Raw genomic sequence first — 26,808 nt, 5'->3', positions numbered from 1 at the left:
TGCCAACTGCACGCTGCGTTTCTGGTAGCTCCGCTCTGACTTAATGGGAAAACACTGACCGCAGAAGACGTACAATATTTTTTTTCTCTGCATTTTCCTGAAATCTGTTGAACCGCTTTGCCTGTAGAGGGAGAAGAGGAGGGGTGATATGGGGAATGGGGAGGAAGAAATAATGGTGTCTCTGTTCAGTGAAACTCCCCTAGCAGACAGTTTGTGTTGTTTTTTTCCCCCTCCAAACACGTAGATCTGATCTGAAAATCCAGGGCTTAAAAGCACAGATGTTTAGTCTGACACACAAACATGGCATCTTTCCAGCAAGTGGAACAGCTTTGCCGCTGGTGAGTTCAGAGGAGCTAATCTGGGATGAGAGGAGTTAAAGCTGCTCAGCAAGAGCTGCATCCTTGAACCAGGTCACCCGAAACTTTCCTTCCCTTCCCTCCAGGTGAAGGGCTCTTTCCCTTTGTACTAAAGCAGCTTTCAGAGATGTTACTGCTTCTTTTGTCCCTCAAAGTGTCCTCTGGGGCAGGGGGAGAAGCAGTGGTAGGGATGTAAACCAGTCAATGGCGGTGGCACCGTGTGGGATCTTGCGAGATGGTTTTTGTGGGTCTTATCTCCATGCCCAAACAGGTCAGGCGGAAGATGGTATTGGATTAATTCTGTCTATACATAAATCTCAGTCAGAGCATGTTGGGGTGCGAGTCAGGATGGCTAGCCATTTATTTCTAACTCATTAATTTTAATTCCAGTCCACGCCAGCAAGGATTACAAGTCACCCCACTGCTGATGTTCCTTGCTTGACTCTTAATAGGTATCTCAGCATCTGCCATTTATAACTGGTTCCTCCAGCTGGTTTAAGAGCATCCCACACCTGAAATGCCCTTCTGCTGCTAAGAAAGGCCACCTGGAAAGAGCAAGGGCTGCCCCGCTTTTGCCTGCGCTCTCCCTTTCCAGAGCGTGTCTTTTCAAATGGTGCAAAATCTGCTTTAGAGGCTGAGCTGTGCCCCTCGTCTTCCCTGCCAGTGTTGGAGCTGGGAGGTGGTCAAAATTGCACTCACGAGCACGCTGGCAGCCTCTGCAGAGTGGTGGTTGAGATACGGGGGTTTTCCCTTCAGCAAAGCAACCAGCGGGCGCATCAGAGCTAAACCCTTTCTTGTGGTGCTGATGGGATAATTAATTAATTGAGAATGAAGATGCTACCATGTTTTCCAAAGCCTCCAGGTCTGCCTTTCGTATAGCTCATGCTCTACACCAGTCGAAGACGGGGAGGAGTCAGCATCCAACCTTATAACTGTACAAGCATCCATACAACAGAGCACCAGGGATATAAAGAGGATATAAAGGGGTCCCATAACATCTGGAGAACTTGTTTTTTAAAGCCAGCTAAATCACACCCAGAACCCGTAGGATGCCTGTAAAGCTGTGAGGGGAGAGGAGTGGAGGCTGGTTGGAGGCCGAGTGCAAGCACTCCGTCGTGCAGTTCACATTTACGTTAAGGCACTTCTGGAAATGACATCTAGATCACGGAAATTATTTGGAGGCAGTGCTTTTGAGAACAGTGCCCTAACGTGAAGGTATTATTACGGTAAAAATGATCAAAAATAGCCCTGTGATCTACTGACCACTCGTAACATCCCTCTTGCTTTGTGTACGCATTGGATGTTGCCCCTTTTCCATCCGTAGGACTCTGTTTTCAACCCTCGTGCACCTCCCAAAATCACATCTCCTACTCTTTTCCCTCCTGTTTGGTGCATCGTTGCATTTGGTTACAGCGACACTGGCAGGGGGGTCTTCAAATGAACACTCCTCTCCTCCTCTCACCCCACTGCTGTACAAGCACAGGGTGGCTTGGGGTGCAACACCGTTCGCTTGGGATAAACCAAACCCATAGATAAATCATCTAGAAACACTGAGGATCTGATTTCGGGCAGAGCACAGCTCAGAGATGGATGTGTGTCACTGAAGGATTGGACGTGATTGGACTGGATTTGTTTTGGACTAAGGGGAACGGCGGGGATTTGAGCCAGGTTGGCCCCTGGTCTTCAGCAGGCTGCATTTCAGGGAGTCAGAACCGATGACAGCAAGCTGAGGGGTGCAGGTGATTTGCTCGAGGGAAGGGATGCCATCCTGAGGGACCCTGCCAGGCTTGAGGAGTGGGCCCGTGTGAACCTCATGAGGTTCAACAAGGCCAAGTGCAAGGTCCTGCGCATGGGTCAGGCAAGCCCCGGTATCCACACAGGCTGGGGCATGAGTGGATTGAGAGCAGCCCTGAGGAGAAGGACTTGGGAGTACTGGTGGACAAAAAAGGACCCGGCAATGTGCGCTTGCAGCCCAGAAAGCCAACCGTATCCTGGGCTGCATCAAAAGAAGCGTGGCCAGCAGGTCGAGGGAGGGGATTCTGCCCCTTTGCTCCGCTCTTGTGAGACCCCACCTGCAGTACTGCGTTCAGCTCTGGGACCCCCAGCAGAAGACAGACATGGACCTGTTGGAGCGGGTCCAGAGGAGGGCCACGAAGATGATCAGGGGGCTGGAGCACCTCTCCTTTGAGGACAGGCTGAGAGAGTTGGGGTTGTTCAGCCTGGAGAAGAGAAGGCTCTGGGGAGACCTTCTAGCAGCCTTTCAGTACTTAAAGGGGGCTTACAAGGAAGACGGAGAGAGACTTTTTAGCAGGGCCTGTAGTGACAGGATGAGGGGAAACGATTTTAGACTGAAAGAAGGGAGACTGAATGTAAGGAAGAAATGTTTTACGATGAGAATGGCGAGACACTGGTTGCCCAGAGAAGTTGTGGTTGCCCCCTCCCTGGAAGTGTTCAAGGCCAGGTTGGACGGAGCTTTGAGCAACCTGATCTAGTGGAAGGTGTCCCTGCCCATGGCAGGGGGGTTGGAAGAGGTGATCTTTGAAGGTGCCTTCCAACCCAAACCATGCCATGATGCTATGAAAATGAGATGAGTTTGTTAGGCTGGGCCGCCGCGCCGCCAAATACAGCCTTGGTCTTCAGCAACAGACTTTGTCTTGTATTTGTGCAGTGAGAAGCTGCTACAGAAAGCACTCTCTGTTGTTGTGTGCGAGCTCCTGTACCATTTAATGCCGGGTTAGGGGGGTCTCTTATTTAACGGCGATACTGAGGAGCCTTCTGTGCATTATGCTCCTAGCCAGGGCGTGATGGAAATGGGTGTTTTTGTAGGAAAGCTGCTTTTCAAAGGCTTTTGAAAAGGCTGGGACAGCAAAGACTTTCAAAGATGGGGATGTCTCGGTTGCTATCCACTGCATTGCTATTGAAATTAAATTATTTAACCTGAGTGGAGTGCTCTGTCGTTCCGGATAGGTTTGAAATTAATTTAGTTTAGCATAATTTTGGTGGCTGTTTGGCCTAGGTGAAATTCCCTCTTTGTGGTTTTTTTTTGCATGCAAAATGGCCAAGATACATCACTTTACCGCTGCTTACGTGCATGCAAAAATATTTATGGTCCCAGTGCAAATAAAATCTCCAAACATTTCAGAGAAGTCATTCCTTCCGGCATCTGCCACCGCTGCGGTGCCCCATTGTGCCTGATCACAGCAACTCTCCCAAGCTTTTGAGCAGTTTTTGGGCTGAGAATTGCCCCACCGAAGAGGGGAAGATTATTTGGGGGGCTCTGTACTTTGACTGCAGTTTGCCGCGATGGGCGTTTTACCGCTGTATTGCAGGAGAGAATAATTAATCTGACGATTTGTTGGTTTTCATGAAGTTGCCATTGCAAACTTGTCCTCTTTTCTAGCGCCAAGCTGCAGGTCAGGAGATGATGCTTGGAGATGATGGGATGCGTCCGCCTTCGCTTTGGGGAGGGACCTCAGCCTTCTCCTGGAGCTCCATCTAGAGGGGAGGAAGATGGGCTGGTCGTGGAGACTGGTGGCTTCTGTGGACCACCATGGTTCTGGTGTCCCCTTACCTTACCTTCTACCCTGCGGCACCTTGCCAGGGCTGTCAGCCGTGGCTTTCCTGGCCTTGTGGTCACTCTTGACCCCGGAGCCACTTTGCTGCTGGAAACCCTTGCTGCAAAGCTGGCGGCTGTGTTTAGCGGGGAGGACACCACGGCCAAACCCAGTTCCTTTCCATACCACCGCTGGGGAAGAGCATTTCTCTACCGAACCCCAAAAGCAGGTGCTGCTCCCTTGGCTAAGGATGCTCTGCGGTTGCTTTTGGGGTTGATTTCAGAAGAGAAATCATTGCAGTTTGGGCTGGGGCTTTCCTTGAGAGGAGGTTCCAGCTGGACATTCCCAACATCTGCGCCGTGGCTGCGCGGGCAAGGTAGCCAGCATCTCCATGGACCTCTTTGCTCCGGCAGAGCTTGCTCCTCCAACTTCAGCTTTCCTCTTGCCGTGCTGACAACGGCGCCGTCCAGCCCTGCGGCGCGGATCATTCCCGCAGCCATCTGCCAAGCTTGGGAACATCTTAGCCATCAGTGCTGCAATAACCTCGAGGTTTCACCACGGAGATCTTCGGTCATGGTTTACCTCCTGCCCTTGCTGGAGCAAGACATGAAGCCCAGGACCGCAGAGGTTGGAGCAACACATGGGCTTAGGTAGAGCATCGCCTGCTGCAAACAGCAGCATGCTCCAGCCCTTGGCTTTGGTTTAAAGTCCGCTACGTGATACTCATATTTTAAATGCCATCCTGGAGGGAAAAACACAACAGGGCTGAGTGTCAGGTTATTGTCCCCTATCCGAGTCCCAATTCTCCCCTGTTTTCTTATATAGGGTGGCACCGGGATTCCCAGCTACCCGGCTGTGCCCAAAAAAAAGGCTGATTTAAACCTTAGCAACAGGGTATTTTTGTTTAGATTGTATTTATTCTCCTGTGAGAGTCATTGTTCTCTCCCATGCCTTGACCATTTTGAAGGCCGATGATAAAAGCCCTCGCTGACAATAATACGATTGAGTTCAGACTTTTGTTGGGGAGATTAAAATAGAGAATGAATTGTGAATAACATAGGAGGGCTAGAAGTTAGTCATCCTAGGCTGTTGTTTAATCACTTTAAGGATAAGAAACTGCATTTTAATTATATTTTTTTTCAGAACTACTGAGCATTAGGTTTTGTGTTGGTATCTGCAGGGGCTGCAGGGGCTTGTACCCACCCTGTTGTTTAAGACGAGGATTGTTGCAGTTTGCATAATCTTGTGTCAGCAGGAAATAGGTTTATAGCACTGATACTAGGTTTATGATAGGTTTATAGCAATATATGTATAATATATAACAGCTTTATGATATTAGGTTTATAATAGGTTTATAGCTATAGACATATATTAAAAAATACATATATAAAATAGGTTTATAGCAGTAGCAATGATAGAAGATGCCCAGCTTGTTGGTGTGGCTCTAAAACCTGTGCCTGCAGCATCGCTTCGTCTTGAACAAGGTCGCCCCTCTTGGGCATGGAAGATGGAAAGGAAAATAGATGAAAAAAAGACGGATGGAGAAAACAGATGGAAAATAGATGGAAAAAAAAAAAGATGGGAAGTGGAGATAGAGCCACTGGAGGCAAACAGAGTGTGGTCCTTTTTCAGGAACATGGGCTGATGAGAAGAAATGTTTGGGAGACTGATCTGCTCAAAATGCTGACAGCGTGAGTGATAACAGGGATCGCCCCAAAACTCTGCTGGCCCCAAAATCTTTCCTTGCTGAGGATGTTTCGGCTGCTCTCTGGGCACAGGCTCCTTTCTGCCAGGATATTTATGTTCCCAGTGAACTTCCCGCTCACATCAGCATCTTGAAAAGCTTCCCATCCCTCCCCATAGAGAGCCCCTCTCCCCAGCTGCTCTTACCTGCAGTCTCCGTAATTGGCAATAATTTCCCTAATTGCTCACAAAAGCAGATGTTCTCTCTGTGGTCGCATTGAACCGTCTTATACTGTACTATATACATGAGCACGCAGCATTAAAGGACTAATTCCTGTAAATAAGCCTATTAAAAGGTTAGAAATAATGCCTCCAACTAAACCATCGATGGCATGTGAATCCCACTGGTTTTATTAATTTGTTATTTGTAACGTGGCAATCCTCATCTGCTCGGGACTGGGATGCCCTCGTGCTTGGCTAGTTGCCCTTATGTTGTGGTCGGTGGGTGTCTTAGCATACAAGATCAGCCCTTTGCATTGTTTCCAGCTAATAAATCCCATTTATAGGTAATTAACACTACACGTAACATATCCCCAGTATTAGTGGTGAGTGGGAGAAGAGACCGGTTCATGCAATTGCGAGTGGGGGGACTGTGCTTTCAAGGCTTTAGGTGATGCTGCTAAAGAAAAAAATTAATCATCTCACTTATTTTCCTGCCTCAAAGGGCGAAAAAAAAGTAGTTCCCTGATTCTTCTCCAAGTGCAGCGCTTTGCTTTTCACCCTTCATAGGGAAAGGATGACGGACAGCAGTGCAGCGCCGATCCCGGGGCAGCCTGGGGAAGAGCCCTGACCCGAGTCGTCAGCTTAATTGCCAGCGTTAATCCCCTGCACTACTTGAACCAGGAGCTGATGAGGTGTAATTAGGCTGTGGGAGGGTAATTGCGAGGAGCTCCATCCAGCCGTTGGGGTAGCATTGCCTTCTGGAAAGCCCCTCGATGCTTTTGGGCTGTCCTTTGCTGGCAGGTGCCATCAGCTCTTGCTGTGGATTTAAAGTCCCCGTTGCCTGTGCTACAGGGAGAGCACAGCCCTGCAGCATTCAGAGGCTTTTTATATATATAGTATTTTTTTTCTCCGGTTATTTCTGCTAATTTAAGAAGTAGGGACTGGGATACTTTCTATAAATTAGGATGGCCAAAGAGTGATTGTTTTTCTTCTTACTTGCTGGTGGGTCACATATGATCTACAATTGCTCCGGCTTTTAATACCTCCAGGAACTGCGTCAGAGCTCGCAGTGTTGTGTTTTGATCTGAATTTCACCTGCAACCTGGATGAGAGCTTCAGCAGCCGTTTGCATTGCTTTACAAATAAGCTGCAGCTTATTTTCATGACAGCCTTTGGCTGGGCAAAAGATACTTGTAAAAAGAGCATCCTTGCTGTCAGCCAGGTGGTAGCTGAAGTCTCTAGGTCACCCCCAACTGATGATTCTGTTTCCAACTTTGGAATTTTGCATTTTACTTCCTTGCTGCTTGCAGGGGAGAGCTCTCCTCTCTCTTGCATGGACCAAAAGTGTTAGCTCAAGCTTCCGAAATCGCGTATGCTGACACGGAGGGGTATAAAGTCACAGCCCAGAAGCTCTGCTGCCTGTCTGGGTCAGGGCATCACAGCCCAATGGTTCTGAACTGAAAGATGCTGGCGCTGCTTGGCTCCTGCCCTTCCCCAGGACAAACCCGAGGCCATGCCTGAGCTCAGGGCACGGCTTTCACCAGCAATTTGGTTTTCAGCCTCTGCATCCCCTTCGGAAGTGGTGGCTTCTGGTCCTCGTCAGTGGAACTGGCAGAAGTCAAGCAGCTGGGCTGTGTGTCACGCGGCAGCCCTGGATGATGGCGAAATGCAGAGTCTGCCATTGCATTAATGAATATTATAAGCTATTAACTGAGTTTTGGTCCTTGGCCCCGCTTATTTAGCACCGTTTCATCTTCTCAGTAGATTCATCGTCCAATGAGAATGGAAAAATTAAGGCGTTTTGATGAGCTGACTTTTTAAAGCAGCAGCACTCTGGGTTTGCGGCTCCAGAAATACCTGTCAGACCATTTTCCTTTCGCCTGCAAATACGCTCCGGTATCTTATTTGTAGATTGTGTTGAAAAACACTTGTGTCTGGCAGCACAACTGCTCCCAGTCAGACTTTTCAGCTTGAAGCCTTCAGCAGAAGACGTGCCTCAAAATGCTTTTGGCACTCAAATAAAAGTCAGAGAGGAAAACGCTTTCAACTCTGGTTCCCCTCGTTTGCAAACCTCGTTTATAGACCCTTGCAGCCACTGGTAAGATTGTAATTTTGGTTTCTTTCTCTGGCAAACTGCGACAGAAACACAGTTAATGAGAGATGCAGAAGATGCATCCCTGGCCCCGCTCAGGCTTTCACCGTTTGTACATCGTCCTCAACCCTTTTTTTCCAGTCTAATACATGCAAATATATGTAAAGAGTAAAGACTGTTCCACCGAGTCTTGCACGTTTGTTCAAAGAGAAAGAAAACAAGCCAAATTTACAGGGAATTTGCAAGCTGAATTTTAAGACCCATATATAAAAAGACCCAAAAAGCGGCTGGCAGTGGCCGCCAGTGCTGACCCAGGCGATGCTTTCTGGCGTCTTTATTTTCCCTGCGCTCGCAATCATAATATCATTAATATGGAGCTTTTTGAGAACTGGAGTATATCCTAATTAGCAGCCTCTGATTTTTTTTCTAGTTTCATAATCAGTGATCTCGGCTACACCAGAAGTGTTACTGTGGCAACAGGGCTGAACTGAGCAGCGGTGCAGAATTACCGCAGGTAAATTGGTGATTTTACGGATCCGCCGCACTTTCTTAGCCCCGGGGCTGCTCCGTGGGACGGGCTGGCTGCTCCCCGCACCCTACAGGTGTCCCGGGCGGATTTCAGGGTAAGCACAACCAGCGATTAAGCTGCATGACCGAACGCATGCGTTTTAATTGGAGCTTAGCCTCTGTAATGAGATTTTAAGGCTGTCATGCGAATGATCCCCTCCGACACCTTTGTTTTAAGTAGGATGATCTGACCGCTCGCCACCCGAACGCTCCGGCTGCCCAGCTTGGTCTCCGCTTGGAGCTGGGACTTCATCTCGGTCCTGCAGAAAGGGCTGAGCCTAAAAGCTGAGCTTTATTTTTTATGTGTTTTTTTTTTTTTCTTTAAACCTTGTTTCTCCTCCCCACATACTGATCGCTCGCTCTCCGAAAGGCATCTTGCTAGGTAGGGATGTTGTTATGCTAAATAATGGCCATGCTTCATCCTGACTCTTCAGTCAAAAGCAACCGGTCCTTTTCAGAGCTGATATGTGAACTGCACTCATGTTTTCTTTGTACATGTTACAAACAATGCCTGGGACAAAGAAGGGGACACCCTAAAATGGAGTATTTAAAGAAGTATATTCCTGTATGACTTGACTTTTTTTTTATTTATTTATTCATTCATTCATTATTTTGAATCATGAGATGAACCAGCTTCACTCGAGCCTTTCGGGCAGTCACTCTCCGCTTCCCAGCACCACATTGCAGCTGCGATGCCTGTCCCGTGGGGGAAAGCACACCGGGAGGCCATCTTTTTTGGTCTCGTACTAGCCAGGGCTTTTTACAAGCTCTGGGGATGTTGCTTCAGCACATCCATTTTAATTACCCCAGAAGGAGATCTCACCTCCCTCTCCCCTTTGCAATGCAGCTCCTGCCGCCCCACCAACCCTCACCAGCCTAGCCTGCAGCAAAACCCTCCATCCCCATCGCCTTCCTCCTGGTCGAGGCTCGGAGTCGGTCCTTCATCTTCATCCTCCCTGACCTGACAGCTCCCTTGGACTTAGCTCACCGCTCTCCTTTTTCTTAGAACTTCACCTTCTCTCGGCTTTCACCTGTCCCACCTTGATGCTCCTTGATGCCGTGTACTTTAGGAAACCCTCACCAGCTGGTCGTTCTCCATTGCTACAGGTCCAAGAAGCTCCTCATCCCTTTCTGTCTCCCTCCGCAATTTATTCCCTGACCCATCCTGGTTTGTTCTGCACACGGTGAAAGGTGCAAGAGCGACCGGCACGTGCTCCCACGATCAGACAGCCACAGCGCCGGCAGAAAAGCGTGGCTGAGGGCGAATTAAACCCATCCTAATTATGAGAGTTATTAGGAAAATTATTATTAGGAAAATAATTAGACGTATTTGTAGCTCTTCCCCTCCGAGGCACTCGAGGCAGCTTCCAGATGGTGACTCTGCTCGCTGTGCCGGCGGCGCAGCCAGGAGTACCTGTCCGTGCAGCTCAGTGGGCAAGGACTGGAGATCATCGAGCTTGGTCCTAGACGTGCCACCGATCTGCCCCTGGCATAGCTGGGGATGGAGCCTACATCTCCTGGCTTTTTCTCCTGTATTTTTAGCATGAGACCATCGAGTCTCTAGGCTCTATGTTAGTATTTGCCTGTTTTTAAACATATGGAGAAAGATTTCTTTCCTAAAAGCAAGGCAATACAGAAAACTAAGATCTGACGTGCCGCAGTGACAGAGGACAGATACCCACTGTCAACATTTCTGCATCTCTTTAGCAGCCTGAACTATTTCATGTCCAGATTACTTAAGCATCCACATTCATTGGTGTTTTTCTCTGTTTTTTTTGCTTAAAACCTCATCAGTTTAGTTTTCCTATCTCCTAACTGGGATAATAATTCCCTAGTCTCAGGGCTCTTCTAGAAGGCTCACTTAGCAGTCTTGAGATGCTCCAAGCTCCTTTAGAGGAGGCTATAATGGGTTCATTTCCTCTGAGTAGCTTTTGACTCTTCGTTAGTGGCTCCTAGAAGGTGAGGGTTGTGTCGTACACGGCAAAGGGCTGTGATGGTGTGCACTAACTGGTGCTTGTTTGCTAAACACCAGCGTAGAGCTGGAGGGACACTGGTGGGATCTCGAGATACGTCCTGCACAGTGTAGGGATCTCCTTCTCAGTGCTGGATGTTATCTTACTCCACTATGAGCTGAAATCCCAGGAGGTTTGCCTTCTGAAAAGTCTGCAGGACAGTAAGTTACAGAATCACAGAATCCCAAAGTGACTGAGGTTGGAAGGGACCTCTGGAGTCATCTGGTCCAACCCCTGCTCCAGCAGGGTGACCTAGAGCTGGTTGCCCAGGACTGTGTCCAGATGGCTTTTGAGTATCTCCAAGGAGGGAGATTCCACAGCCTCCCTGGGCAACCTGTGCCAGTGCTCGGTCACCCTCACAGTCAAAGAGTGTTTTCTCATGTTCGAGGGAACCTCCTGTGTTTCAGTTTGTGCCCATTGCCCCTTGTCCTGTCACTGGGCACCACTGGAAAGAGCCTGGCTCCATCCTCTTTGTACCCTCCCTCCAGGTATTTATGTACACTGATGAGACCCCACGCCAGCCTTCTCTTCTCCAGGCTGAACAGTCCCAGCTCCCTCAGCCTTTCCTCATAGCAGAGATGCTCCAGTCCCTTCATCATCTTCGTTGCCCTTCGTTGGACTCTCTCCAGTCTGTCCATGCCTCTCCTGTACTGGGGAGCCCAGCACTGGACACAGTGCTCCAAGTGTGGCCTCACCAGCGCTGCGTAGAGCAGAAGGATCACCTCCCTCGACCTGCTGGCAATGCTTTGTCTAACACAGCCCAGGACAGCACTGGTCTTCTTTGCCGCAAAGGCACGTTGCTGGCTCATGGTCAACCCGGTGTCCACCAGGACCCCCAGGTCCTTTCCTGCCACGCTGCTTTCCAGCTGGGTGGCCCCCAGCACATACTGGTGCCTGGGGCTGTTCCTCCCCAGGGGCAGGACTTTGCACTTCTCCTTGTTGAACTTTGTGAGGCTCCAGTTGCCTCATTTTCTCCAGCTTGTCGAGGTCCCTCTGGATGGCAGCACGACCCTCTGGCATCTCAACCACTCCTCCCAGTTTGGTGTCATCAGCAAACTTGCTGAGGGTGCAGTCAGCCCCATCTTTCAGATCATTAATGAAGATGTTAAACAAGACTGGACCCAGTAAGTTGTTCTTAAATGTGGTCTCAAAGGTCCCTGCAAGTTTTTCTGAATAAATTAAACTGGTGTCATTCACTTATAGAGTAAAAAAGCCAATTTGGGAGCCTTTTTATGGTAGGTCAGGCTGAAGCACAAGGATTTCCAGTTTTCGGTGGCAGAGGTAGGAAGGGAGCTTGGGGAACCTCCTTCGAAGTTCTGGCTGGGAAGCACCTGATCCTCTCTATATCCACTCACGATGGTTTCACGCACGTTGCTGCTGCCAGTGTGTGCTTTGAGAGCCTGCGTGATCAGCACGGCATAGGCTAACATCTCGCTAAAGGTTATATCCATGTGAAAGACTGATCCTGGTTCAGGCCAGCAGTTTTTAACATCATCCTAACAGTGCTATTTCTGGATGCCCAGAAAGCCAGGTGGGAGTAGGGTCGGGTTCCCTCCATGCACGTATGATGGTGTTGCTCTTTGAAAGAGGACTGTGTGTTCTCCTGTTGGCGTGAGGGCTGCGAAAATGGTCAGAGGGCTGGAATGCCTCTGCTGTGGAGAAGGGCTGAGAGAGTTGGGATTGTTCAGCCTGGAGAAGAGAAGGCTCCGGGGAGACCTTACAGCGGCCTTTCAATATTTAAAGGGGCCTTATAAGAAAGACGGAGAGAGACTTTTTACCAGGGCCTGTAGTGACAGGACAAGGGGCAACGATTTTAGACTGCAAGAGGGGAGATTGAGGTTGGACGTAAGGAAGAAATGTTTTACGATGAGGGTGGTGAGACACTGAACCAGGTTGTCCAGAGAAGTTGTGGATGCCCCATCATTGGAAGCGTTCAAGGCCGGGTTGGATGGGGCTTTGAGCAACCTGGTCTAGTTGAAGATGTCCCTGCCCATAGCAGGGGAGTTAGAGTAGGTGGTCTTTGAAGGTCCCTTCCAACCCAAACCATGCCATGAGTAAATATCAAGGTGCAGGAAGGCGGTGGTTTGTTGATGGTTGGGCAGGCGGAGAAAGCAAAACCCCAGGGCCCTACCGCAGGCTTGTCCTCCTGCTCGTGCGCTGTTCGTTACGGCGGCTGTCGCTCGTGTGGAAGCCGCCTGTTTATTTAAAAGCAACAACAAAAAAAAAAGGAAAATGAAGTGGATTTTCAGAAAGGGTGAATGGTTGCTGTGATTCATCTTTTCTGTTGAAGAGTGGAAAAGCAGAGGATGGGGTGGGGGAATAATGTTCAGTGACACATGAAAGGCCTCATTTCAGCTTCGGAGACACATGCAAGGAATTAGTCACTGCGTCTTAGTGCAACAAAACCCTTTTCCCTCCCTAAACTGAACGGCTCCTCTCCCGGCGACAGCCACCTCGCTGCAGCCCTTAGCCATCCCAACGCGGTTCGGAGCCAAAGCAGCTCGTTGCACGGTGTTAACGAAGAGAAGAAATCAGTGCACGGCGTAAGGAGTCCCCCTGCAAGACGCTTGCCCTCCCGAGTGATTTCTCGTAGGGGACCAGGCTTTGCTTTTCGTTGTGGAGCTCCCAGCAGCAGGGCTCATCCTGATCGCTATTTTTTTACATCCTTTGCATCTCATCCAACACGAGAGGTGTGGGGTTCGGGGGAAGGGGAACCCGGTGCCGACGAAATCGTTCTGCCGTCGGACGAGCCCGTGGGCAGCTCTCCTCTGCCGCGGATCACAGCTCCAGTGAGAGGCTGCAAAACCCCAAACGGGATTTAAAAGGAGCAGGGAGGGGGAGAGGGAACAGCAGGTTTGTTTTCCAGGGCGGCTCAGCCATGCTGATGGCTTGCTGCCACTGAAAAGGAAAAAAAAAAAAAAAAAGACCTTTTTCCCCTTTCTTTATGCTCATGCTTGTTCTCGTCCTACTGTGAGCTGCTTCAAAGACCTAACCGGTGTGAACGCTAACCTTGCTCCTAGTTTTGCCCTCTTCCCTGCCAAAAAAAAGAAGAAAAATGAACTTTTTTTTTTTTATTTTTCACTGCGGTTGGGGCCAGCACAAGGCAGTCGGGTGGTCTCAGTTGAGCCACTACATTTTAGCATCCTACTGATAGCAGCAGTGGTTACTGGGGTCCCGGAAAGCCGGATAGAATTCAGGTCATGTCTCCTGCTTGCACATAGAAAAAGATTGCCTCATTTTCCAGGAATTAGGAATATGTCAGAGGTGGGGGTAAATCCTGCCTTTGATTGTGGACGGCTGTATCCGGGTAGGATCTGGGCAGTTTCTGCAGCGCTAAATACTAATTCTTTGCTTTCTGGAAGCACGGGGAGGTGGTCCGGCATTCAAACCCCCCTACAGCAGCACCACACACAAGGACCATTTTTAAGCCACTTATTACTTTATAAAGAGATTATTTCCTCCCCCACCCCCCCCGCCCCGCATCAATCATCTCGACAAGATCCGCTTATTTTAAAACAGACGTCCTGCAGCCTAAAACCCAGCCTTTCCTATAGGAAGCTCCCGAGCAGTGTATGCGAGAGCGCAGTGCATACACGCTATATATATATAAAAAAATATATATATAAAAAAAAAAAAAATATATATATAAAAAAAATATATAAAATATTGCTGGAAACACCAGTAGCAATTATTCAGGTTTCTAACCCTGATTTTTAAAAAGGAAGGTTTAAAATGAAGACGCGATGCTGAGCATCCCAACCCGCCGGGGCAGCGGTGCCGAAGCCGGCTCCTTTCTCCTCGGCAGAGCCGGCGCCGTGACGTCAGGGTGTTTTTCTGCAGACCTCGCAGGATGTTGCAGCCGGCCAAGAGCTGTGTTTATGTTGATAACATTACAAGTATTTCCTCTCTGTTTCCGAAACCAGCAGGGAGGCAGCTGAGGGGGAAGGGAGACTCGGGTTTCTCCAGCTTTGGGGTAGGACTCTCGAGGCCTTTTATGTTAAGAAGCGGGTAACGGCGTACCGCTGGCATTTATTTATACTGCGTTTGGGAATAGGGAGTGTTTAATAGCAGGGGCTGGGAGCCGGGAGCTGGGCTGGCACAGCCCTCCCCCTGCGCAGGGCTCTTTCGGTTGCTCTCTGCTCTGGATCCGGTTTTAAGGTGATAAAGCGGCGCTGGCAGCTGATTGCCGGTCACGGGAGCAGCTCCCAGGATTTTTGTGTAATGATCTGCACAGCAAGCCGTGATGCTCTCAGGGCTGCCCGGCGTCCTGTTTCTTTTGATGTTCACAGTAATAAAGCCATAAAAACTCAGGATCCGCACAGACTGCCTGCATCCAGCTTTCTTCATGAAAATGGGGCAAGGCTTGGAGAACTTGGGTATTCTCTGCCCTTGCCAACCCTCTCCTCCTAATGCAATCTGCTCAAGGATCAATGAACTTGTATGTTCATTGTAATGTAATTGTAATTCATGATAAATGTAATATCAAGGGGGTTTTAAAGGCAGGCAGCTGCCTGCCCACTGATGTAATCCCAGGGCATCGGAGCTGCTCTGCTGGCTCAGCGAAGGAGGGACCTGCATCAATGGTTGGACTCGATGATCTTAAGGGTCTTTTCCAACCTAAATGATTCTATGATCATCCCACCATCCCAAAGGGGTTTTGCAGCCGGTACCCGTGGCCGGTCCAGGAATTGCCCGTAGCTCTCGTCCATATAGCAGTCGCAGTCGTGGAAATAAAACCAAGCTCTTTTATCGTACGTGGGTTACTTCCCTGTAACGGAGGGCAGAAAGAAGAGAGGATTCACAGCTTTTACTTCTTTCCACCCACCCTCCTTGTCCTGCTTTTGATACCAAGGGAAAATACGTTGAGGATAGGGGAGAAGAGCTTCAGAGGCCAATGGGACATATGGCTGTTGGCCTTCGAGAGGGGGTGCGGGGTCAGTATGGGCTGACCCATCGGTCGTTCCTTCCTTAACTTTCTCCAAAGGACTCCCGGGACCACAGATGGGAGAGGAACCGGGTCCCTTGGGGTCCAGTCCCAGCTCTGCCACCCCTTTGCTGAGTGACCACGAACAAATTGTCATTCCCCTGGTATTTGAGGTGTGCTGCAAGAGCTGGAGCAGCTAGCAAAAAAGATCCTTGAAGCCATGAAGAAAGGCTTGGAAGAGATTAAGATCTGTATGGTTTTCCAATGATCGGTTAATTATGGGCCAGGCATTGAGGAGCAAGATCTCAGTGTGAGGAGCCGGTAGGATGCCAACGTGGTGGGATCGTCCCCGTTAGCAACTGGTTTGTCTGCTCGTGGGGCAAACTGCTGCTGCAGAGCTAGCGCTGGCATAGCTGTGGGAATCCCAAATGAACAGGATCCCAAATGAGGGGAATCCCAAATGAACGAGATCCCAGATGAATGGGATCCCAAATGAATGGGAATCCCAAATGAACAGGACCCCAAATGAACAGGAATTCCAAATGAACAGGATCCCAAATGAATGGGATCCCAAATGAACAGGACCCCAAATGAACAGGAATTCCAAATGAACAGGATCCCAAATGAATGGGATCCCAAATGAACAGGACCCAAATGAACAGGAATTCCAAATGAACAGGATCCCAAATGAATGGGATCCCAAATGAACAGGATCCCAAATGAATGGGCACTCTCGTTTCTCAAAATGGGACGGGGGGAAGAAGAAAGGAGCCACATCCACCTATGAGAATGGCGTTTCTATACAAATATTCATCAAAACACAGTGAACAGTCACCTTTTTTTCCTAGTAGTGTTTGCAGAAGAACCAAGTCTTTCCCTTTCCCTTGTTACTGTTTTCTTGTTGCGGTGGTGATGGGTTCCCAGTGAGGGAAGCCATTGCAATGGAGAGACCTTGGTACCTTCGTCAGCCCCTGCGAGGTTTCAGGAGCATCTCAGTGCCGCCGTTACGTTCGTTTGGAGATTCAGCATGGACTTAGGGTCCTTCTGCCTTTGCACGTGGGTCCGATCACGAGGAGCACCCTATTTCTGTGGCTTTCCACAGTGGGATGCTCGAAGGATCTGTCTCCTGCAGCGAGTTGCTTTCATTCTTGCTGGCAGCACAGCTTCGTGTGCTTCCCAATTGCAATTAAGCACGGGGAGGACACGAGCTCCCTTTCCTACAGTGGAGGGGTGGAAAATCTCTTTGGCTTAGGACCATCTCAGCTCCAGAATGCGATTGCTTGTTGAGTGGCCTCAACAAGCACCAAGAGTGGAGCGTGCCATCGAAACCCTATCAGTTGCGGGTTTTCCGGACATCCCACCCTGCAGCAGAGCCTCAGGGAGGCATTGCAGGACCAGTCCTGCTCTCGCCAGTGGCAGGAGGATTGAACCAGTTCAAATTCATCCGGACAGATATTTTAACCGGTGGTGAAACCCTCTGGAAAGTTGGCTGCTTGCACCAGTGGGACCCCTTGGAGAAAGCTCTGCCCCAGGACTGGCCGTGGAGGGAGCCGAAGGAAAGCTCTTATCTCTGGAGCTTGGTTTCCTTCTGGTTCAGGGTTTGTCTGACCTTTTGGTCACTGAGTAAGTTCGGTTTTTGCCAGGTTTTCTTTCGGGGGGGAGGAAAAACATGTAAGTGGGTGGTGCTGGTGGGAGGATACTCCCGGGTGGGGTGGGGAGGATCTTGTATTTCTGATATCGTTTCCAGCGCGTTGATGACTTCAGTGTTGTCCTTTTGCCCAGAGTTTGGGATGGGTCTAGATTGAAGCAGATTTAAATAAATAGAACAGGAACAAACAACACAAGATGCATTTAAGAGGGGGAGGCTTAGACCGCGTATCGGGAATAAAACCCTTTCTTGGCAGCATGTTGAGTTGACTTGGCGGCAAGATCTCGCAGCCTTCTCCCAGGAGATGCCGAAGATGCAACTGGACGCATGACAAAAGCCTGAAGGACCGGAGAGAGTTGTACGGCAGCTGCCGGGCAATGGCACATAGCAGAGCCGTCTCCGAGCCCTCTCTGGGCTCATCGCAGATGCAAGATGCTGGCCCATCCTTGGGAGGCCCCGGGGCCGTGTGCTGGTCTGGGGCTTGGCAGCTTTGGGCTCTCTTCTGGCCAGGATGATGACGTCTCACATCTCGCTGTCGTTTGCCTGAGCCTCTGGATCTGTATCTGTTTGGGAGGAGATAACGATACCCATTTCTCAGGGGCTTTTTGAGGTCTACAGGGGAAAGAAATCACCATAAAAACCTTGTATTTAAAAGGGCCGGGGGAGAAAGCCTAGGGGAAATGACTTTACTGATGTCATCGTCCTGTAATTTTGCAGGACATTTCCTGGGAAGAAACGTACAGTACAACAAATGTGCAGCCTGCACTTGCAGATGATCTTGGATTATTATTTATGAGTATTTGTTTCATCTGCACGTGCAGGGAATCTGATGGGGTTTGAATGGAGCTGAGCCTGGCCTTATGCAGGTGTCCTGCCCTCACCCAGTAACAGGCAGGGGCTTCAGTGAGCCGGCAGGGATCTGCTGGGCGCTGCCCGCAGGAGGAGCTGACCTCTCCTTCCCTGCCTCCGGTTCCTGGGCATTTTGGATCAAGGCTCCTTGCCGTGGTCTTCACACTTATTGCGTTTCAGTTTGCTCAAAGTACGCTCATTTGCAGACCGTTACATGAACACATTATTCATTTCCTTTAAGACCAGGTACTTATCTTTGGTGCTCAGCTTCATAGCTCGTTCTTCTCGTGCTCTCCCACAGTTTGCTCATTCCCTGCTTCATCTCTGGTCACCTGTCCTGGTCCACCAGACTGGGATCTCTCCCTGCACCCTCCCGTTGGGAACGGATGAACATATCACTAAATCCTTCCCATCCACATGCCCGCAGGGACTCCAGCCACACGTTCACTCCTCCCTTCCAGCTCTACACGCGCAAGATGCGCAGCGGTGTCCCCAGTTTGAATTACTTTGGGTTGATGTTGTATGACAATTGAAATAATTTTTCTTTGCTCTCTTCCCCCAGGTCAACATGGATTTGTGGTTCTTTCTCCTTTTGCTCGGAAGTGGCCTGATAAGCGTAGGTGCTAACAACGTTACAACAGGTAAACTATGCTTGTTGTCTCCTCTCTTTTGTCCCTAAACCACCTTTAGGATCAAAGGAGTAAGTGCTCACATGCTCGGTGACTTACCCCTTCTGCCCGCCGCTTAACTGTGATATGAAGTGTCGGGAAGAGGGTGATGGGCTGCAGGTGCTCATAAATGGGACCTGCAGGTTTTACCTCCAGCAAATATTGATCCTCTCTTACAGGGGCTCTAATCTTTGTACCTCCTTGATATCATAATATGTATTCAAGTTACCTGCTTTTATAGGGTGTGCATCAGCGTGCTGTGCAAAGCATTCCCTGTCCCGGACTCGGGATTTTTTGGCTGTTTTATCCTTGTAGTTACAGTCACACGAATCTCCAGCATCTAAACCCGCCAGTGTTGCAGAAAGGTATCTCATGGAGGTTCCCTTGTGCTTTCTCTTCTTGCAGAGCCACCCACGACAGTGCCCACCTCCCCCAGGAGCCCCACCAAAGCTCCTACAGCAGGTCCTGAGGATGGGACTACAACAAGTGCAAACAGCCTCAACGTTAGCACTCCAGTGACTGTTTCTACCATGGCGTCAAAGCCACCTACAACCACAGCCACCAGGATCTCCCCCAACACCACCACTGTCAGCCTCAACACCTCCACCCTGGGGACAACCGTGCTCGTGCCTCCAGCCACCTCCCTGCTACCCAGCGTGACGGCATCTGCTCCATGCACCGCTCTCCCCAGCACAGAAGCGGAGACGATGGAGAGGAATTTCAGTGCGACGGTGACAACGCAAGAGACCTCTTCTGCTTCCCACAACGGTAGGCATCTCCTCCACCTCTTCTTCTCCAGGCCACCCTGCCTCCGGGTTTGTTTCTTTGCTCTTCTTTTGTTTTGCTGAACAAAAGGGAATGAGAAGACGCTTTGGGGCAAATTCCATGGTGATACGAAACAGTGTAACTCCCTGAACTGACCAGATCAGAAGAGATTAATCCTACCGAAGGTTTGGGCTTCTTGCCAAGGTGCTGGGGCACCAGAAACCCTAGGATCTCGTTCCACTTTTGTCACAGATGAATTTCATCGCTTTTTGTGGTTTCTGGAGTGTGAAACAGGGCTAGTGCTGCACGGCTCCCAGGTGCTGGCTGAAAAGTTGATCCGTAATGGGCCTGTGTAGGCAATAGCAATAAATCACTCCGGGTTGCTCCTCAGCTGCAGAGCTTGGGTTATCCAGAGTGTTGCTACATTTATTTGTGTTGTGGTAGCCACCACGGGCTCAAGCCATGCTTTTTGGCACGGTACAAGCACACACACAACAAGACAGTCCCTGTCCCAAAGGATGTAAGGCTTAGACCTTAGAGGTGGCCAGCCGGGGGTGAGATCCAGCTCCTGGAGAAAGCTGGTAAGTTGGCTCATTATCCCAAATTAGCCACGCTGGGGATGAAGGATGATGCGGTAGGACGGTGCTGGCCCATCTGGTAGGGTGATCTGTATGCTCCACCTGATGGTTGCTAAACCGCTTGCAGACACAAGCCGCACATGATTTGATAACCCATCTGAAGGTGCTCTCTCTCCACCGGGATAAGCGCCAGGAGCAATGCGGTGAGACCTTATTGAGCAGAGTATTCCATGCGCTGGATGTCTCGGTCTTGCATTTTCTGGCCCTTCTGATGATGGGGTAGATGCCCATCCCTGGAAGTGTTGAAGTTCAGGTTGGACAGGGCTTTGAGCAACCTGATCTAGTGAAATATGTCCCTGCCCATGGCAGGGGGCCTGGACTAGATGATCTCTGAAGGTCCCTTCCAACCCAAACCATTCTGGTAATCTATGCTTACATTATCATTTTTTCCCCCATTACTTAGGCTACTTTAATCTTTGAAAGGTCTAGATGAGCAAGAGTTGTCTCTGTTGCCATCCTGCTGTCATTCCCCTCTTGGCACATCATAAAAGTGGCCCCTAAGAATGTAGTTTGGCTGCTCAAAGTAGGTTAAGAGCAAAAATCAGGCAAAAAGAGGCTGAGGTGACCAGAAATTTTAGCTGATTTATGACTCTTCAGCCATGGTTTGCCCATTGCTGCGTCATTTGAGACCCACCTTTGATACTACGTGCCTCTGAGTTGCAACAGTTACATAGCAGTGCCCACTAGAGCTTATAGTGAAAGCCTTGGCAGTGCAGGATTTAGTGGAAAAACAGGATGGGTAACTTGGTGGTGGGGCAGAAAAGACTGAAAGAAGCTAATACTGGAGTTAATGCAGGGAGGTGTCAAGTGTACATTCCTTAAGAATAAATTTCTCAGGGGATATTGGGTGTTGGGTAACTAAACCCCTCTTCACGTCAGTGAGATGTGTGTGCCCTCTTCCTCTGGGCATCTTTGGAAACCGCAGCCCGTGAAGCTGCAGTGAAGTTGTCTTTGCTACCAACATAGGAAGGGAGGTGGCTGAAGGAAGTTTGCAACCCAACTTCCTTAGTGTCCTGCCATCCCCGAGCTCATCCAGCTTCCTTTCAAACACGAATCCTCAAGGCTTTTTTGCAGAGTGAAGGAGTCCAGAGTAACCGAGATACATGCGCGGTGCAAGTTTAGAATAAATGTAGCCTTTGAATGGGAGTGGTGGAGGCAAAAGCCTTAAGTACTGGTAAAATCTGGTTTTTGTAATATGATATCTGCTAGTGGGGGACTGAATTTATCATTTTTGTGTCTTTGCTACTTTTTTAATGACTTGGGTTACTGGTTTTGGTGAACTCCCTTGGTGTATGCTATGACACATTGGCCATTGCGCCATCAAGGCCAGATGTGGCTTCTCACTTGATGTCAGTCCCAAGAACAAATGACCAAACCCAATTCTTTCTTTATTTCAAGTAATTTGTCAAGGAGCAAAATTAGTTTTAGGGCTGCCCTTGCCATTAATCTTAATAGGAAATTTGGATATCAGTCATGGAAGAACTAAGTGGTGCTCACGAGAGGGACAGGAGCAGAAGGCGCCGTATGAATTCCATGTCATACAGGCAGCTCCTGCTTCTCCAAACCTACCAGGATTGTCCTCGCCCCCGTGCTGCAGCTCTTCACACGTAGAACAGGGGCGTGGGATGCCTGTGCCAGCAGCGTTGCAGCAGGAGAGCTGGGCTGTGCTCTTGTTGGCACGGGTTTCTTCTGGCTTCCTCTAGCTGAGACATCCAAAACAGCGGGTAGAGGCTTTCCTTGGATGCTCATCCTCCCCATCCCTGAGCCCAGCTGCTCTCAATTGAACTCTTGGCTCAGCCCCTCTTTTAAAATTATGCACGAGTGTTATCTCTTAATATTTAAGTGCTAATGAATTACACCAGCGACTTGCTGGTTATAGGCTTAAACAGACTGTTATCGATTAAAAGCGGTAGGTTGTGTTTATCGATGTTATAGCTTGGCTTCAGCTCCCTGCTCTGCTGATAAAAAGTTGCTTTTTGTTCCTTTTTCCTTGTTACTAAGTGAAGGCTGAAATTCGTTTTAATATCCTGGCTTTGTAGCTGGTGTTTTAAAGGAAAGATTTACAAGAAGATGATGAGAGTTACTAAATTTGTTACTGTCTTGGTCTTTGATCCTTCCTGACTTATTAAAATGTATATTTCTTTGTTGCTAAGAGACTTTTGTTTTCTTTTTCTGCAGGTAACTCTGACAGAAGAGGTAAGAATTTTATATTTCATTGCTCTTCAGTCAAGCCCTCAGTAAAAACATTTCCAGAAGTATTCTGCTATTACATAGCTTTCCTTATGACACACTTCCAAAATTGCTTTTACAAAGCCTATCAGGCTCTTTACAAGAGCTGGTGACACACTGATATCTTAATTTGTGTTGCGCTCTTCTTTTTAGAAATAAACAATCCCGTACCAATTTGTACATGTCCTGCTAGATACGATGAGTTCCTGATGTCTGCTCTGAAAATACTAGCATTACCGTCCCTAGAGTCGAATGACCAAAGTCTAAGAAGCCATTCAGGAAATTTCCTTCTTTTTTTGCTTATGAATTGTCTTTATTGACTGTGACTTACCCTATTTGATCCGGACTCATTCTGCAAATGATGTCAATAATTATTATTATTCTTAATTCTGTTGGCAAGCAGTAGCACAAATCCATTTCTTGTAATATAATAGCGCTTCGGTGCATTTTTCCATCTCTTAGTTCTGAGAACTGGCATCGCTGCCAGAATATTTGCAATTACTCGTTGCTTTAGCAGCATAGGAGCGGGTAGAGCGGAGGTGCAGCTGGTCTGGTTGCTACCTATAGAAACGAGCTTCCTCTGTGTGTTTTCATCACTGTTCTGATGGGCGTTTCGGCTTTGTAAACTCCACAGCAATCCGCTTTCTGCTGCTTGGTGTGCCAAGCTCACACCGTCCCGCTGATGGTATAAAGGAAAAGAAAGATGCTCTGTGATTGTTACTGTCAACACACATCGGCGCAGAGGAAATAAAAGGGATGCAGGTCCAAGTGAATTCATTTAAAATAATGGTTACGCCGCTGTAGAAATGCTCAGTGTAATTCCCTTGGATCTGGCATGGCTTAGGTCTGATCTTGCAATCTCTCTGACATCGTTCATCCCTGCTCCTGGGAGCAAAGAAACGAAAAATGAGAAAAAGTCTGACTTCCTAACAATATTAGTATTGCTAATATTAACGTTCATACTAATAAAATAATTAATATTTTCCAAGTCCTGTGACTTGGAGGATTATTGTAGGGGGTTGGTCACAATTCCTGGCTCCCTGCCACCAAGAAGCAGCACTGGGAGCAAAACAGTGACAGCAAAAAGTGGAGGGGCTGCTGTTGACATTAAGTACTGCTGTTGGTAAAACTTGGCTTGGGTCATGCTGGGGATGTGTTGTCTTCCCAGTGACTCTAAAGGGACTAAATTCTGTCTCTGCGGGTCATTTTTCTCCTGCTTTAAGATGGTGGAGTTGCAGTCAGTGCCTCTATTCTGATTTATTCCAGAACACAATCTTCTTTGATATTTTAATCGTTTCTGGATGTGTGAAGGACACAGAAAAGAATTGTTTTGATTTATTCTTGCATCTAGATGCGGGATTAGTTAGATGCGGGATTAGTTAGACACGGGATTAGCTAACGTGTATGTTTTTCTGACCTAAGTACATCTTTCCCAAATTATACCCCCTAACCGCTATAGAATATATCGCATCGTATGTAGAATATATCACATCATATATGGAATATACCACATCATGGAGAAAATTGATGCAGGTTACAGCAAGAGCCAGCCTCCCGTCAGCTTGTGTGGCTTTTCCATTTAAAAAGTGAGTCTCCGCTAGATTAAGGGTGCTTTGCCACTAAACCCTTTTAAGGTTAGACAGACCTGTGAAACTGTAGCAGATGAAATCCAGGTACATTGACTGCTGCAGGACTAACCAGCACAGGATAAGCTCTGCTCAGAGCTGAAGGCCTTTGAGCTTGTGCCGGCGTTTTTCTTTAAATCTCAGGAGGATTTTGAGCGATGGTTTACAGCGAGGTGAGCCATGGGAACACGTGTCTTGTCTCATTTCAGATGCGTGTCCCCTGGGAATCGCTGGAAGATTTTTAGTCTCTAACGTTGGAAAGAGGAGAAATAGGTAGTTTTCTTATCAGGAAAGTTACAGTAATAACCTTCACAAGGATATTCCAAAATTAAAAGCTTTCCTAACAATTTGTTGATTGAGGGTTATTTTGAAGATGAGGAGCAGAGAAGTGATTTTTATCCAGATTAGTGAAAATCTTCTGCCTCTTGTTGCTTGCACTTATACTATCACGTGAAACCATCCCCAGTGGTGTATCATCTCAGACACCAAGTACACTTGGACAGCTATTATTTATGAATCTTGCAGGAAGCAAGTAGCCCTTTTATTTCCGCCCCCCCTCCCAAAAGAGCATCGGCAGAAGAGACCTCTGCAAGCTTTGGGGCTGTTGAGTGATGGAGCTGCCTGTGCTGGAGCATCGGTGCTGAGCAGGGTGGCGTGGAAGAACATTTGCAGGGGGTTCTGCTTGCCCTGGTCTTCTGATTTGGGGTCAGAAGGGGATTTTTCGTGAAGTCAGACTGATGGAAATTAGTGGTTTGCCTTTCCCAGCAGCACTCAACTCTGGCAGATTCTGCGAGTCCTTCCCCATCCCCTTTTAGTGACCGTGACCTTTTAGGGCATCCTTAAGCTCTTTTTGTGCTACAAGAGATGGTTTAATCCTTTGTAAGCCTGGAAGGGAGAGGCTGACCCAGGTGTCCTTGGCAGGCTCACTGAAAAGTCTTACCTGCTTTCCCCAGGGGGAAGAGAGTAAAGCTGCACAAATATTTATGACTTGATGCCGTGCTTCAGGCTCAAGCTCCACATCTGAGACAGCTGTGGGGATGTATCAGCAAGACAGATCCCTTCCCCGTGGGGCAGTGTGGATGAGAAGTGCCCTGCCTTCTCCTGCTCCGTGCCTGGAGTTGGTATGGTGGATAAAGCAGTCATTTCAGTAAGCAGAAAACCCTGGTCCTTGGCTGGAGAGATGCTAATGCCTCCTGGTGTGCCGCCTCCTGAAGGGATCGCCCGATGGTTGCACCATAGAATCACAGCATGGTTTGGGTTGGAAGGGACCGTTAAAGGTCACCTCGTCCAACCCCCCTGCCATGAGCAGGGACATCTTCAACTAGATCAGGTTGCTCAGAGCCCCTCCAACCTGACCTTGAAGGTTTCCAGGGCTGGGGCATCTCCCACCTCTCTGGGCAACCTGTGCCAGTGTTTCACCACCCTCATCGTAAAAAAATTTCTTCCTTATGTCCAGTCTGAATCTACCCTCTTTTAGTTTAAAACTGTTGCCCCTTCTCCTATCGCAACAGGCCCCACTAAAAAGTCTGTCCCCATCTTTCTTATAAGCCCCTTTTAGGTACTGAAAGGCTGCTAGAAGGTCTTCCCAGAGCCTTCTCTTCTCCAGGCTGAACAACCCCAGCTCTCTCAGCCTGTCTTCATAGCAGAGGTGCTCCAGCCCTCTGATGATTTTTGTGGCCCTCCTCTGGACCTGCTCCAACAGGTCATGTCTTTCTTAAGCTGGGGACCCCAGAGCTGAAGGCAGTACTGCAGGTGGGGTCTCACGAGAGCAGAGCAGAAGGGCAGAATCACCTCCTTTGACCTGCTGGCCACGCTTCTTTTGATGCAGCCCAGGATACGGTTGGCTTTCTGGGCTGTGAGCACACGTTGCTGGACTCATGTCCAGTTTTTCACCCACCAGGATCTCAAGTCTTTCTCTGCAGGGCTGCTCTCAATCCCTTCATCCCCCAGTACTGATACTGGGCATTCCCCCGACCCATGTGCAGGACCTTGCACTTGGCCTTGTTGAACTTCGTGAGGTTCACATGGGCACAGAAAGAGCCATGCCTACCTTCCAGAAAGCCATCCAGGCATGGTTTGAAGAAAGAAGGCAACAAACCCTCTCCTGTTTCCCTATGAATGGGTTGAAATAATGCGTCCATATCCCACCAGGGTGGACAGAAAGCAGCGGAGAGACCTGGAGCTCAGGAGGATCCTCTGGCTTTGAAGCCTTGCTCTGCTTGTTGCATACCTCTCCCAACGTTCCTCACTGCTGTGATAGCACCTTGTAGGAGATGGGGCCGGAGGACCACTGTGCAGAGCGGCGTACGATGACAGTCTGGCCTTTTCCCGAGCAAAGCATGTGCATGCGTGCGACACGGTCCCGAGGGAGTAATTTAAGGTGTTCTGTGAATACACTCACTGGTTTATCCTGAGCCGCGGTGTCTGGGGTGGCTTCTTCTTCCACCTCCCAAATACAACCAGGAAGGAAATACTGCAAGAAAACAGATAGAGGTTGCATCACGGATCTGCTCCTGCAGGCTCTTTGTGATGTTTGCAGGGGACGTAGCTGGCCTGTGATTTAAACTCTGCTTGGGATCTAAGAGATAGGATTTAAACTCTTGCTTCTGCTCTGCTCCCCCTTTGCAACCATTTTGCAGAACTTGCTTTTCCGGGAGCTCTGCATCTCGTGTGCTGGGGGTTTTATTTAAGAAATATTGACCGTACGTCTTTGCTTCCATTTCTTTTACCTCCTTTTTTTTTGCTTATGATCCCGTAGTTTCTTGTCTGCTCGGTTTGACTCAAGTTTTGTGGGCAGGCATTGACAGCGATGAACGAAGAGGGCTGCTCAGCCCTCTCCTTCTCTGCCGGGTGGCTGCGCCCAGGTCTGCGTGATGTATAGGGGACAGCCTGTAGACCACTATATAGCACCTCTACCTACAGTTGGAGACGTCATCTCGAGCACCAGAAGATGGTTTGCTGGCTCCTCAGAGGTGC

General features: G+C 48.8%; 1 protein-coding gene across 2 annotated transcripts in view; it reads left to right on the top strand.

Moving 5' to 3' along the window:
- PTPRA (protein tyrosine phosphatase receptor type A) overlaps nucleotides 1–26,808 on the top strand; it is a 131,114-nt gene that overhangs the window by 82,113 nt on the left and 22,193 nt on the right. For both annotated transcript variants that reach the window (XM_050895857.1, XM_050895858.1), the window contains exons 4-6: nucleotides 18,470–18,548; nucleotides 18,981–19,343; nucleotides 22,157–22,174. In XM_050895857.1, coding sequence (XP_050751814.1) covers nucleotides 18,470–18,548; nucleotides 18,981–19,343; nucleotides 22,157–22,174 — 460 coding nt within the window. The remainder of the gene's footprint in view (nucleotides 1–18,469; nucleotides 18,549–18,980; nucleotides 19,344–22,156; nucleotides 22,175–26,808) is intronic.

This window comes from Gymnogyps californianus, chromosome 4 (genome assembly GCF_018139145.2).
Source record: "Gymnogyps californianus isolate 813 chromosome 4, ASM1813914v2, whole genome shotgun sequence".
Lineage (NCBI taxonomy): Eukaryota > Metazoa > Chordata > Aves > Accipitriformes > Cathartidae > Gymnogyps > Gymnogyps californianus.
This window is presented reverse-complemented; position numbering and strand designations above follow the sequence as displayed.